This window comes from Acinonyx jubatus, chromosome D2 (assembly GCF_027475565.1).
Source record: "Acinonyx jubatus isolate Ajub_Pintada_27869175 chromosome D2, VMU_Ajub_asm_v1.0, whole genome shotgun sequence".
Taxonomy (NCBI): Eukaryota; Metazoa; Chordata; class Mammalia; order Carnivora; family Felidae; genus Acinonyx; species Acinonyx jubatus.
This window is the reverse complement of record NC_069393.1, coordinates 28026835-28040192: the sequence shown is the minus strand read 5'-3', so window position 1 is coordinate 28040192 and position 13358 is coordinate 28026835. Positions and strand designations below refer to the sequence as shown.

The following is a 13358-nucleotide window of genomic DNA, read 5'->3' as shown; positions in this document are numbered from 1 at the left end:
AGCACCTTCTGAGCCAGTTTAGAAGGCAGCCTGTTCTAATTGAACATTATACAAAAGCAGAGATTATATGCAAACTTATGCTGCCCTCCGGTCTGTCTATATATCTATATCTGTAACTATATTTTATGTATATGCATATGAATATACATATATTTATGTATCTATATTTGGATATATATATTTACCTTTTAATAGAGTTGAGATCATGCTATTAATGACCACTAATGACCATTGTGGCCTATTATTCATTAACACCATGCCATCAATACTCCCAGTTGTATCAAAAAGTTGTGATGAACAGATTTATCTAAAAGATTCCAAGAAGGGGGGCGTCTGGCTAGCTCAATCTGTATAGCATGCGACACTTGATCTCAGAGTTGTGGGTTCAAGCCCCATGTTGGGTACAGAGTTTCCTTAAAAATAAATAAATAAATAAATAAATAAATAAATAAAAAGGTCCCAAGAAGGCATTTTACCCCTTTGCACTTTCCCTTTCTTCTTGTTGAGGTGCTTCTCCTGGCTCCTTCCTGTGAGGTCAATGTTAGTACTCCTGAGAGAGGAGATAAGAAATTGTGGTGTCTCTCCAAGCTCTTTTAAGAAGCTGTTGCTCTGATGAACCCCTGGCCCCTGCCTAGCAGCGTTTGCTTGGGCGAACCAAGCTGGTCACATCCCCATGCCATGCTCAGAGCCTCCTTCCTATGTTGCTTTGTTTAAACTGGTAAATAAGGGAAGCTTGGGTCGCTCAGTCTGTTGAGCGGCTGACTTTGGCTCAGGTCATGATCTCACCATCTGTGAGTCTGAGCCCCACGTCAGGCTCTGCTGACAGCTTGGAGCCTGGAGCCTGCTTCGGGCTCTGTCCCTCTCTTTGTCCCTCCCCAACTTGTGCTCTGTCTCTCTCTCTCTCTCAAAAATAAAATTTAAAACATAAAAGAAATTAAAAAAAAAACCTGGTAAATAAAATGGTGCCCGCAGGTAGAAGTTGGCAACCCAAGTATTTTAAGATAGTTCAGATAGGCGTGCCTGGGTGGCTCATTTGGTTAAGTGTCAGACTTCAGCTCAGGTCATGATCTCACAGTTCGTGAGTTTGAACCCTACATTGGGCTCTCTGCTGTCAGCACAGAGCTTGCTTTGGATCCTCTGCCCCCCTCTCTCTGCCCCTCTCCTGCTTGCGTGTGCATGCGCTCTCTCTCACTCTCTTAAAACTAAATAAACATTGAAAAAAAACGACTTTCAGAAGTGTGCTGAAGATGAAAAGTATGCCGCCCCTTGAATCACGCGCACAAGTACAGCATGGCAGCGGCCCCTTCTGTAGTTACTGGCATGGTTCTCATAGGCCTTGAACTTCAGAAAAGTTTGTTTTGTTTTGATTTCTGTGTTTTGCTTTTTTTTTTTTCTTTCTGTCAGGAAAACAATATCCTGGATATCAGGAATCAGGAAAAAACTTTATTCTGGGTTTTAAACTCGCTTAAATATGTGGCTTATGGGTTTTCCTTGGGTTTTTGAGTAACACAAGTAGTAAGATACTATTCAGGAGTGCTTCAGGAATAGGGTCCCATAATATCCAAATGAGGTTTCAAGAAACAGTTACGGTTATTATTTTGGTTAATGCCAGGGTTAGTTATTCTACTTGGAATATTCTTGACACAGCAAACTCAATTTTTCTTTCTCACTTTGAATTCATTTATTCATCCTTCCATTCATCCACCCATCTTCCCAATTTTAAATGTTTTAATAGGAAATACATGTAGAGGACACAACATTTAAAAAGATACTACAATAGGGTGAATGGGGGAAAGTAACTCTGTTTCTTACCTTTGTTTGATTTATTTAGTTAGTTTTTTAATTTATTTTGAGAATGAGAGAGAGCACAAGCAGGGTAAGGGCAGAGAGAGAGAGAGGGAGAGAGAGAATCCCAAGCAGGCTCCATGCTGTCAGCATGGAGTCAGACATGGGACTCAAACTCATGAGCTGCGAGATAATGATCTGAGCTGAAACCAAGAGTTGAATGCTTAACCGACTGAGGTGACCAGGTGCCCCTATTTTAACCATTTAAAATTTTTTTTAATGTTTATTTTTGAGAGAGAGAGTGGGAGAGAGAGAGAGTGCACACACAAGTGGGGGAGGAGCAGAAACAGAGAGGGAGACACAGAATCTGAAGCAGGCTCTAGGCTCTGAGCTGTCAGCACAGAGCCCGCTGATGTGGGGCTCAAACTCGGAAACAGTGATCACGACCTGAGCTGAAGTCGGATGCTCAACCAACTGAGACACCTAGGTGCCCCTATTTTAACCATTTTAAAGTGTACATCATTAAGTACATTCACAATGTTGTTCATACATCATCACGACCTAGTTCCAGAACTTTTTCATCATCCCAAAAGGAAACCCTGTATCTGTTAGCAATCATTTCTTATGCCCCTTCTCCCAGTTCCTGGTAAGCATTAATCAGCTGTCTATCTACACGGATTTGTCTATTCTGGATATTTCTTACAAGTGGAATCATACAATATATGGCTTTTTGTGGTTGGCCTTTTTTTACTTAGTATAATGTTTTCAAGCTTTATCCACCCTGTAGTACTTAATTCCTTTTTCATGGCCAAATCATATTCCATTGTATGGCTATAACACATTTTTGTCTATCCACTCATGAACTGATGGACATTTGGGTTGTTTATATCTTTTGTCTGTTGTGAATAGTGCTGCTTTGAACGTTAGTAGGTTTTTCTTTGAACACCTCTTTTCAGTTCTTTTGAGTATATGCCTAGGAATGGAATCACTGAGTCATATGGTAATTCTTGTTTAACTTTCAGTGGAAATGTCTCATTTTTTAAATCTCTCTGATGCAGGTCCCTTTGCTCTTTGCCATGGTTTGGATATCTCCTTATATCATTAGTCTTTTAAATTAGTGAGGATTAATTAATTAATACCTGGGTTAACTGATTAATATCTGGTTAATAGTCAAATCTAACAATCAGCACTGTAATAGTAGGTCGGGTTTTACCACACATTGAACTTTAAATATAGAATACTATATAATATTGATTTTATATTATGTGTTTACTTTTAACTAATGTAGTCAATGCACTGGGCTGTCAGAGGTAAAAAAGATCTGATGCTGGAAGAATCTGACCAGGTTCATACCAACCAGATTGAAAATGAGGAACGGAACAAGCAAAGAGAAATAAAGAAAGAGAAGCTGGGTTCAACCACAGAGAAAATGGAGCAAAAAGAATCCAACTCCTTGGAGAAGTCATTCTCCCCGCAAAATCTGGATTCTCCAAGTAAGTCAAATCATGTAGCTTTGCAGACCAAGAAAGGTCTGAAATTAAAGGGCTTGGTTTATACTGTATTTATTCTCAACCTTTTCCAAGTAAACAGTAGTGCCAGATTTAAGGGTTGCTTTATGACCTTAAAATATACTTACTTAGCATTGACACAGAAACTGGAAGACACATTCCTCAACACATCCCTTTCAAGGGAAAATGTGAGGCATTTCTGGGAGTGACTGATATAACACTGCCATTTATTGAGTGTTTACTATGAACAGGAATGTTCTTTACATACATGTATTATCTTGTTTAACATTAAGTCTATAGACATTAATTTATTTAATCCTCTACAAGCCTGTGAGGTTGGTACCAACATTATTCTCATTTTACGGAAAGGAAACTGAAGTCCAGGGAGGTTGAGTAATTTTTTCAAAGCTATACAGCTTGTATATAGCAGGGAAGGGGTCTGAACTAAGACAGTTTGACTTCAGTGTCTGTTTCTAAGGCATTGCACTGTCCAGAGAAGAGACCTTATCTGTATGTAGTTCTGAATGATAGATAGATTCACTGAAGCAGGGTATTATAGAAGCTAAACTCGCAAGCTATACTACCTAGGCTCACATCTTAGCTCTACTACTTATTATCTGTATTTCTTGGTAAAAGTTACTTAACTTCTCTAGATTTCAGTTTCCAAATCTATAAACTCAAGATCATAGTGATACCTTCTCACAGAGCTATCATGAGGATTAAATAAGGAGATCCATGTAAAATGCTTAGCACACTGATTCACCTAGCAAGCAGGTCTTGGGTTAATGTCAACTATTATTATCTTTTCTTTGTCTGTCTAGCCACCGTGTTTATCTTGTATAGGTGCGTTATAAACATGCACTGTCACTGTCCTCCGAATTCTTGATTCTCAAGGTTGTGATACAGTATCTCATTAGAATTTAAACTAAAGGCTCCTGAAGGTCCTTGAATCTTGAATCCTTACTTATAAAAGAAGATAATTAGATAGCTTGTGGTAAATTAGAGTCTTTGTAGAAATAGTCACTTGAAAACTCTCTTTGGGGAGACTTCTATATGCTCATTACCTGCTAGAATAAAGATTCTTAGGGTGTGATTCAGGTGTTTCTGCTGGTTACTCAAGATATCCTTTTGTGGACTCTGCAAATTGATTGCATCAGCCTCATAACTGGGAATAGTTATAATGTAACAAATTCATCAAAGCAGAAGCCCGAATTTCAGAAAAAACAGTGTTTTAAGCAAATACACACATACAAACACCTACCCACAGTCACACACAGGCAAAACATGCAAATGTTTCACTATTCAGCCCTGGAATGTTCAGATCTGTGCTTCTTGAACCCCTGGGGCTGCCCTGTGACTTCCTGTTTCAGATTCAGACCTAGTCTGAGTTCACCATCACTGGGGTGGGGGGGGAGGGGCACTTTATCACCTCAGACACTCAGGCAGGAGGCTGAAGCCCCACTTGAATCCCTCTCATAAGATGCAGTGAAATTTTCTCTTCCTCTGAAAACTAGTTATTTAGATATTTAAAAACCCCAAAGTAATACCAGCTTGTCATTAGAAAATTCAAAGAATCATATATAAACAATGACTTAGTGTCTCCCCCAGGCTCCCACCCTTCTGTGTTTTTGTTTCCTGAAGCAACCAATGCAGATGCCCAGGTGTGTCTCTTTCCACATTATTCTCAAGCGTATACAAATATGCCTTCACGTATGAGGGTTTTAAAAACAAAGAATGAGGGGTACCTGGGTGATTCAGTAGGTTAAGTGTGGGACCCTTGACTTTGGCTCAGGTCATGATCTCGTGGTTTGTGAGTTCGAACCCCACATTGGGCTCTGTGCTGACAGTGTGGAGCCTGCTTGGGATTCTGTCTCCCTCTCTCTCTGCCCCTCCCCTGCTTGCTCTCTCTCAAAATAAATAAAAATAAACTTAAAAAAATGGCATTACACTGTGCCCATTTCTCTATGTTACACAGAGCCTAAGAGTACAAGCTCTGGAACCGGATCCCAGCTTTTCCACTGATGAGTTTTGTGAACTTGGGCAAGCAAATTAACCTTTCTTTATCTGTGTTTTCTTATCTATATGGTCAAAACATTAGTGTTTACTCATAAGGTTTTTTTGAGTAGTAAAAAATCTATGTAAAATATTTAGACCAGGTACATGGTAGGTGCTGTTTTTGGTGTTAGCTTTTATTATTACGGGACGTCTCCTTAGACCTTACATTTAGAATTAACTCATTCTTTTGAACAGCAGATAAATATTTCACAGTATAGATATGTCATAATTTATTCAAGATAAATTGTGATGTGCTCTTTTTGGTGTCAGCTTTTATTATTATGGGACTTCTCCTTAAGCCTTGCATTTAGAATTAACGCATTCTTTTGAACAGGAGATAAATATTCCACAGTATAGATATATCATAATTTATTCAGGATGACTTGTGATGTCAGGTGTGGTGTGGTTTGTTTTGGCTATTTTATTATTATTTTTAATTTCCATTATACTTAACATACAATATTAGTTTCAAGTGCACAATACAGTGTGATGTCAGTTTTGATGCCCTCACATGATGAAGTGTATCCTTTTACTGTGGCTTGAGGAATGAAGGTGGGGGCCATGAGAGGAGGATCATTTTTCTGAGAAGCTGTTGTTGGAGAATAAGAATTATGAAATTTTACTAAAGGCTGCATTTGCCAGTATTTTCTTGATGCTGTTTAAGAGGTTATTGGCTGTTCTGAGTAGCACCCTAAAGCTGGAGTTTGATATATCAAAGTGTAGTTGTATGATTATTTGTAACTTTGTTTTACTGTAGTGTAAATTTTTATTCACATCAGCATTTAAGAAATGATATTTATGTCAGCTTTAGTGAGTCCTGAGTGGTTTCTCACATACCTCTTAAGCATATTTGTTAATTTCCTCAAGCAGTGGTTGATATTTACTTTGGAGTTTGCTTTTTGATGCCTCTTCTGTGATCAGCAGCCCTCAAATAGTCCCCATGTTATTCTGACTCTTCACTGCAACCAGTAAAATATGGAGCACAGCCTCTGAAAACTGGTGCGTGACACAACCTCACTTTTCTTTTCTTTCCATGTAAATATACAATAAATATGGCTTCTGATAAATGCAAATCTAGAATCAAATCGTTTGTGTAGCATTCTGGAGTTAGAAAAAAGGATCATATGTAGCCAATGCTGTTGGTGTGCTGCCATATTTTCTGGGCATCTAATTTCTCATTGCCAATTCTATGGTTTCTATCAGAGGGCTTTCTCTGGCACTTGAGCTGGCTTGGCAGTAAGTGCCAGGGAATAAACACCCTCTGGATGTAGCCATCAGACACTGATGAATGTGAGTGGGAAACTCCTTTACTTCTCTAACTGGATAACTCTTAGGGGTTTTTATACTGTCTTCCAGGGGTCCCCATCGTAATCAAGCCCCAGTTGCCCAGGGTGGCAACTTGCCTGATAATGTACCTTTTATAAACTTGGTTCCTTTCTCTACTTTCCTACCAGGGTCTCTTTGAATCACCTTTCAAATTATCCACTTGCATTCAAATTCTTGTCTGGGGCGTCTATTTCTATTGGAAACCAAACTAGAAAACACTTTTTTCAAACTATAAAATAACAAGTATTTACAGTAGAAATGTGAGAAATATGGTCAAACAAAAGGTAGAAAATACAACTTCTAATATTAGCACTTAGGGACATATCTATTATTGGTCTTTTGGTATATATGTATATATATTAGTATACCTAAAACTAAGGATCATACTATATATATTTTATGTGTGTATTTCAATTATAGGTTGTCAGAAATTTTCTTTTGCTTTTTTCCTAAGAGGAATTATTTTTTTAATGTTTATTTATTTATTTTATTGTTTCTTTATTTGACAGAGAAAGAGTGTGAGCAGAGGGAGGGCAGAGAAAGAGAGACAGAGAGAGAAATCCCAAGCAGGCTTCTCGCTGTCAGCTCAGAGTCCAATGCAGGGCTTGAACCCCTGAGCCCCGAGATCACGACCTGAGCAGAAATGGAGTGGGATGCTTAAGTGACTGAGCCACCCAGGCACCCCCCTATAGGAGAATTCTTAAATATGTTTTGTCTGAGAATTCTAAAGAAAGTGCAAACAGATCGTTTTCTTGGGACAACCACTGTCAACTGTCCTGTGTATATTTTTCTGACAAGATATTTAGATAGTATTTTAAAATATCAATGGAAACATTTTGTATATTATTTTGGAACCTGTTTTTTCATGGGCAATATTATAAACATAAAAAAAGACATAAGGAATATGTGTCCATTGCAGAACAATAAGAAAATACAGATTTTTTAAAAAGTGTCAAAAATGAAAATCACATGTATTCCAACTATCCAGGGATAACTATTAACACTGAGGAATAATTCCTTATAGACTTTCAAAAATTTTTACATAAATATCCATGTAATAATGAATTTAGGAATGAGATCATACTATATACATTATTTTTTAAATACCTGTCAGTTAGCAATATGTTATGAGCATTTTTCTATGACCATAAATATTAAAAAAATTGTTAATGCCAATATAAAAGGCTTTTAAACAACTTTCTATTGCTGAAGATTTAGATTGTTTCTTGATTAAAAAAATTTATAAATGGTGTCACGACAAATATCGTTATAGTTAAACCCTTGAACACATCTGTGATTATTTCCTTAGGATAAACTTCTAGAAGTAGAATTATTAGATATACACATTTTAATTAGTTTGAGAAATTTTGCCAAATTGCTTGCCAAAAGATTTTTACCAATTTACACTCCCATCAATAGAAAAGGAAAAAGGCCTTTTTTCTAGTGTTCAGCAAAGTTGCTTATTAGAATTAAAAATAATCTTACTTTCATGGAGTAAATTATTTGTATTTCCAGAGATCCTTTACCATTGACCTTTTACTTTTGGCAGCTGTTTGGAAGTTGTTTCCAATTTCCATGCTAGTGAATTGCCAAAATTCCCACCACTGAAGGTTTCTATAAATATCCTTTTATTAATAAGCATTTAAGCACATGAGTTTCTTTCATCCATATAAACTAATTCTTGTTGATAAGAATTCAAAAGTCGACTCTACAGATCAAAAAGAAAATGATCCAAAATAATCCAAAAGAAAAAGGGAAGGAAACTATATAAACAGTTCAGTAGAGAAAATATAGCGGCTCTTAAACATATGAAAAGAGGTTTAATCTCAACATAATTAGTGAAACGGTAACTTCTCTTAATGTACACTTTTATGAATCAGTGAGACATAAGATCAACCATCTAGTAAAAAAAGAAGGGGTGTGTGTGCCCCTGGGTGGCTCAGTCGTTAAGCATCTGATTTCAGCTCAGGTCATGATCTCGCAGTTTGTGAGCTTGAGTCCCCATCGGGTCAGCTCGTGCCCTGCTTCCGGTGAACACAAGTCCCGCTTTGGGTTAGCCCCTCTTCTTTCTCTCTGTCCCTCGTGGGATTTTCTCTCTCTCTCTGCCTCTTGCTCACTTGCACCCTCTCTCTCTCTCTCAAATAATAAATAAATAAAATAAATAAATAAATAAATAAATAAATAAATAAATAAAAATAAAAAAAAAAGGAAAGAAAGGAAATGAACATTTCATAGAACAGAAAATACAAATAGCCTTGGAACATATGAAAAGGTGCCTAAACTCATTCATAGTAAGAGAAAGGCAAATTAAAACTGCACTTTTTGTACGCAAGAGCCTAGCAAAAGTTACTGAGTTTGTTCACATGGTGTTGATGAAGGTGTAGGAAAATCAGCTGCTGCTGGGTGAAACTTTATGGAGAACCGTTTGGCAATGTCTATTAAAACTACAGATGCATGACGACTTTGTCCCAGTAATCCCAGTTCTACAAATTTTATCCTACAGATCACCCATGTGCAAAATGACATGTGTACTATGTTATTCACTGCAGAATCGGAAATAAATGCCCCTCAGTAGGGTTGTGTTTTTGTATGTCACAGAATAAAATACCCCTCCACTGTTAGAATGAGAAAGCTCTCCATATACTGATAAAAAACAATCATCAAGATATGTTAGAAACAAAAAGTCAAAATGCAGAATAGTAGACTGTATGTTAGCATTTAGGTTAAAGAAGGAGTAGGGCGGTGATGTTGGAGATTGTATGCATGTATTTGCTTGAATATACCTCGACTATCTCTGGAAAGATACGTAGGCAATTGGTAACAACTTTGTCTATTGGGAACATCAGAGTGGAGGGTGGAAGACTTTTGAGGGTTATGTAATCTTTGTGCTTTTTGAACTTTAGCCATGTGAATATACCACCAATTCAAAAATAAATACAATTGTATTAAACAATTTTTAAAATGTTTTATTTATTTTTGAGGGAGAGAGAGAGAGAGAGAAAAAAAAAAAGCATGTGTGGGGAGGGGCAGATTGAGAGGAAGACAGAATCCGAAGCAGGCTCCAGGCTCTGAGCTGTCAGCACAGAGTTCGATGCAGGGCTGAAACCCATGAACTGTGAGATCATGACCTGAGCTGAAGTTGGACGCTTAACGGACTGAGCCACCCAGGTGCCCCATAAAAAAATAAATAAAATGTTAAAATAAATAAAAATAAAAATAAAAATAGGGGAAAAAGAAATCTGGGATCTATTCTTCCTTTTACCATTACTTTTTGTGACCCACAGGCAATTTTCTTTTTTTCTTTTGGTGGGGTCTCCCCATATATGATATATAAATAAATGAATATTTAGTATCAGTTATTCACAAAGACTTTTATAGAAAAATAAGCAGCATAAAGAGACAGGGAGGGATGGAGGTAGGGGCTGGGTACTGTTTTGGTTCAAGTTGTCAGAGAAGGTAGTTCCTCAGAAATCCCAAATCAGGCTCCACCCCAGACACCTGGAATCAGAATCTCCAATATAACAAGATCCCCAGATAATTACCATGCATATGGAAGATTGAGAGACACCCTGCTCTAGCTAATTCCTACTCATGGTTATTTTGTTTAAAAAAAATTTTTTTTTACATTTATTTATTTTTGAGAAACAGAGTGAGACAAAGTGTGAGCGGGGTGGGGGGGTGAATGCAGAGAGAAGGAGACATAGAATCTGAAGCAGGTTCCAGGTTCTGAGCTGTCAGCACAGAGCCTGATGTGGGGCTCGAACTCACAAACTGTGAGATCATGACCTGAGCCAAAGTTGGACACTCAACCGACTGAGCCACCCAGGTGCCCCAAATCATGGTTACTTTGAATGTGAATTCCAGAAGTCTTCTCTCACTCTAACTTTGTTCTACTTAGTCCACACTGAATGCCTTTCTCTGGTCTCCCATTCTCCTGTGTTTCCCTCCATATATATATGTTTATTTATTTATTTTGAGAGAAGAAGGGAGGGGCAAAGAGAAGAGGGAGAGAGAGAATCCCAGCCAGAGATCCCAACCGTGAGATAATGATCTGAGCTGAAATCAAGAGTCAGCTGCTTAACTGATTGAGCCACCCAGGCGCCCCTCCCTCCATATATTTTGCCACATTAATAATTTTCTGGATTTTTTTATTACCACCGCCAGGAGATATGTACTGGAGTCTCACAGTACCCAGCATAGAGCCTGGCAATATGTAACAGGTGCTAAATAAATATTTCTATAGCAAATGAAGAAATGAGTGGATGAACCAAGCCAAATAAAAGTGTGTGGGGAGGGAAAAAAGAATTCAAAAGTCTGCTTAAGATAATCCATTTCAGGGGCGCCTGGATGATTCAGTCAATTAAGCAGCCAATTCTTGATTTCATCTCGGGTCATGATCTCATGATTCATGGGTTTGAGCCCCGAATTGGGCTCAGCACTGTGAGCACAGAGCTTAGATTTGGTCTCCCTCTATCTGCCCCTCTCCCACTTGTACTGTCTCTCTGTCTCAACTCTCAAATAAATAAATAAATGCAAAAAAATAAAGGAAAGATAATCTGTTTCTGTAAGATACTAATAATTCATATTAAACACTTACCCTTGCATTTTATTTATTGCAGTGAAATCTTATCAGCAAGCTGTTTTACTATGACCCTGTGGGTTTTCTATTCCTACTTCTCTGATTTTAAAATCTTCTTTTCTGTGCTTTAAAGTCTTTTCAGATGTGAACTCTTGGCACCTTCGTTTCCGCTGGTCTGGGGACGCTCCCTCAGAACTCCTGAGGAAATTCAGAAATTATGAAATATGAAAAGTGCTCGGTAGGAGAGAGAGAGCAAGACCATCTCCCGTGCTGCCAACAAGTCTTTGTTTGAATCTTAAAAACGTTATGTTTCTCTGTCATGTTTGTGAATTGCTCAGTACCGATTGATTCCTCCATCCTTGAACCCCTTCTAACAAAATGTGTGTTTTAAATGAGAACATTTTCAGACTAGTCTCTTTCAATATTTGAATAGATTAAGGCTCTTAGATCCAAAGTAGCTTGTTGTGAATCTTCCTGTTAATGTTGTAGAAAATCTATTTTAAAAAGATATCTCTGTATTTAAATAATTCTTTAATATACCACGATCCCTATTAGTGCTGTATGTACAAGAAATGCTTTCTGACTCTTGGGGCACCTGGGTGGATCTGTTGGTTAAGCAAACAACTCTTGACTTTGTCTCAGGTCATGATCTCAGGGTCGTGGAGTCTGCTTAAGATTCTCTTTCCCTCTGTCTCTGCCCCTCCCCTGCTCACTCTCTCTCTCAAAATAAAATATAAATAAAATTTATTTTTAAAAAAGGAAATGTTTTCTGACTCTTGACTTTAAATGAAATGTCTAAACTCCACAGAGCGAAATAAATAATTTTCCCAAAATTCATGATGAATTTATAATTCAACAGTATTTTGAAAATAATTTGATTAGATATTTCTATTTTAATTTTAATAATTGTAAATTTAAAAGGTTATTATTTGAGGAAATATGCTTTACAAGATTTATTTTGTTATACAGCAAGTGATACATTTATAAATTATGTTCTAACAATGTGAATGGGCCTGTTAGGCGACATATCCTTTTTAGATTGGGATTGTTGATGGTCATGTGTAGTCTATGGTTAGTTTTTAGTTTGCAAACAAGCGAATGAAAAATTAAGAAGAAAAACAATTTTAGAGTAAACTAGGGGTGTCACTGGTCTGTAGCAAAATGACAGAAAAAAAAAGAATATAGGAAGTTTTAAAAAACTTTTTTTTTAAGTTTATTTATTTATTTCGAGAGAAACAGAGACAGCGTGAGTGGGGTAGGGGCAGAGAGAGGAAGACAGAATCCCACCGCACTGACAGTGCAGAGTCCAACTTGAGGCTTGAACTCACAAAATCATGAGATCATGACCTGAGCCAAAACCTAGAGTTGGATGTTTAACTGACTGAGCCACCCATGTGCCCCAGGAAGTTTTTTTTTTTTTTTTTTAATTTATTTATTTAAAAAAAAATTTTTTTTTTTCAACGTTTATTTATTTTTGGGACAGAGAGAGACAGAGCATGAACGAGGGAGGGGCAGAGAGAGAGGGAGACACAGAATCGGAAACAGGCTCCAGGCTCTGAGCCATCAGCCCAGAGCCTGACGCGGGGCTCGAACTCACGGACCGTGAGATCGTGACCTGGCTGAAGTCGGACGCTTAACCGACTGCGCCACCGAGGCGCCCCAGTTTTTTTTTTTTTAAATTAAAGCCACATAATTCAGAAATTATGTCCTTTGTGGTTTAAAATGTGCTTCCTTTTATGAAATAGTATCATAGTAGACTGTATTAGTTTACAAGGGCTGCCATAACAACATACCACAGACTGAGTGGCTTAAACAACATATCTCATAGTTCTGGAGGCTAGATGCCCAACATCAAGGTGTCTGCAGGTTTGATTTTTTTCTGAGGCCTCTCTTCTTGGCTGATGCCTTCTCCAGGTGTCCTTACATGACCTCCCTCTGTGAACACACATCCCTGGTATCTCTGCTTCCTTTTTTGAGGATGCCAGTCATATTGGATTAGGGCTCCACCCTAACAGCTTCCTTTTAACACATTTCAACTCTTTAAAGACCTTATCTCCAAATAAGGTTATATTCTAAGGTAGTGGGGATTAGGACCTCAACATACA

General features: G+C 37.7%; 1 protein-coding gene across 4 annotated transcripts in view; it reads left to right on the top strand.

Moving 5' to 3' along the window:
• The window catches only part of DNAJC12 (DnaJ heat shock protein family (Hsp40) member C12), a 44882-nt gene that overhangs the window by 27276 nt on the left and 4248 nt on the right, over positions 1-13358 (top strand). For 2 of the 4 annotated variants that reach the window (XM_053207089.1, XM_015063334.3), the window contains exon 4: positions 3074-3278. In XM_053207089.1, coding sequence (XP_053063064.1) covers positions 3074-3278 — 205 coding nt within the window. Of the gene's footprint in view, positions 1-3073; positions 3279-6218; positions 8590-11386; positions 12017-13358 lie in introns of those variants that run through there. The other 2 variants (XM_015063333.3, XM_027062105.2) reach the window with 2 other exon arrangements.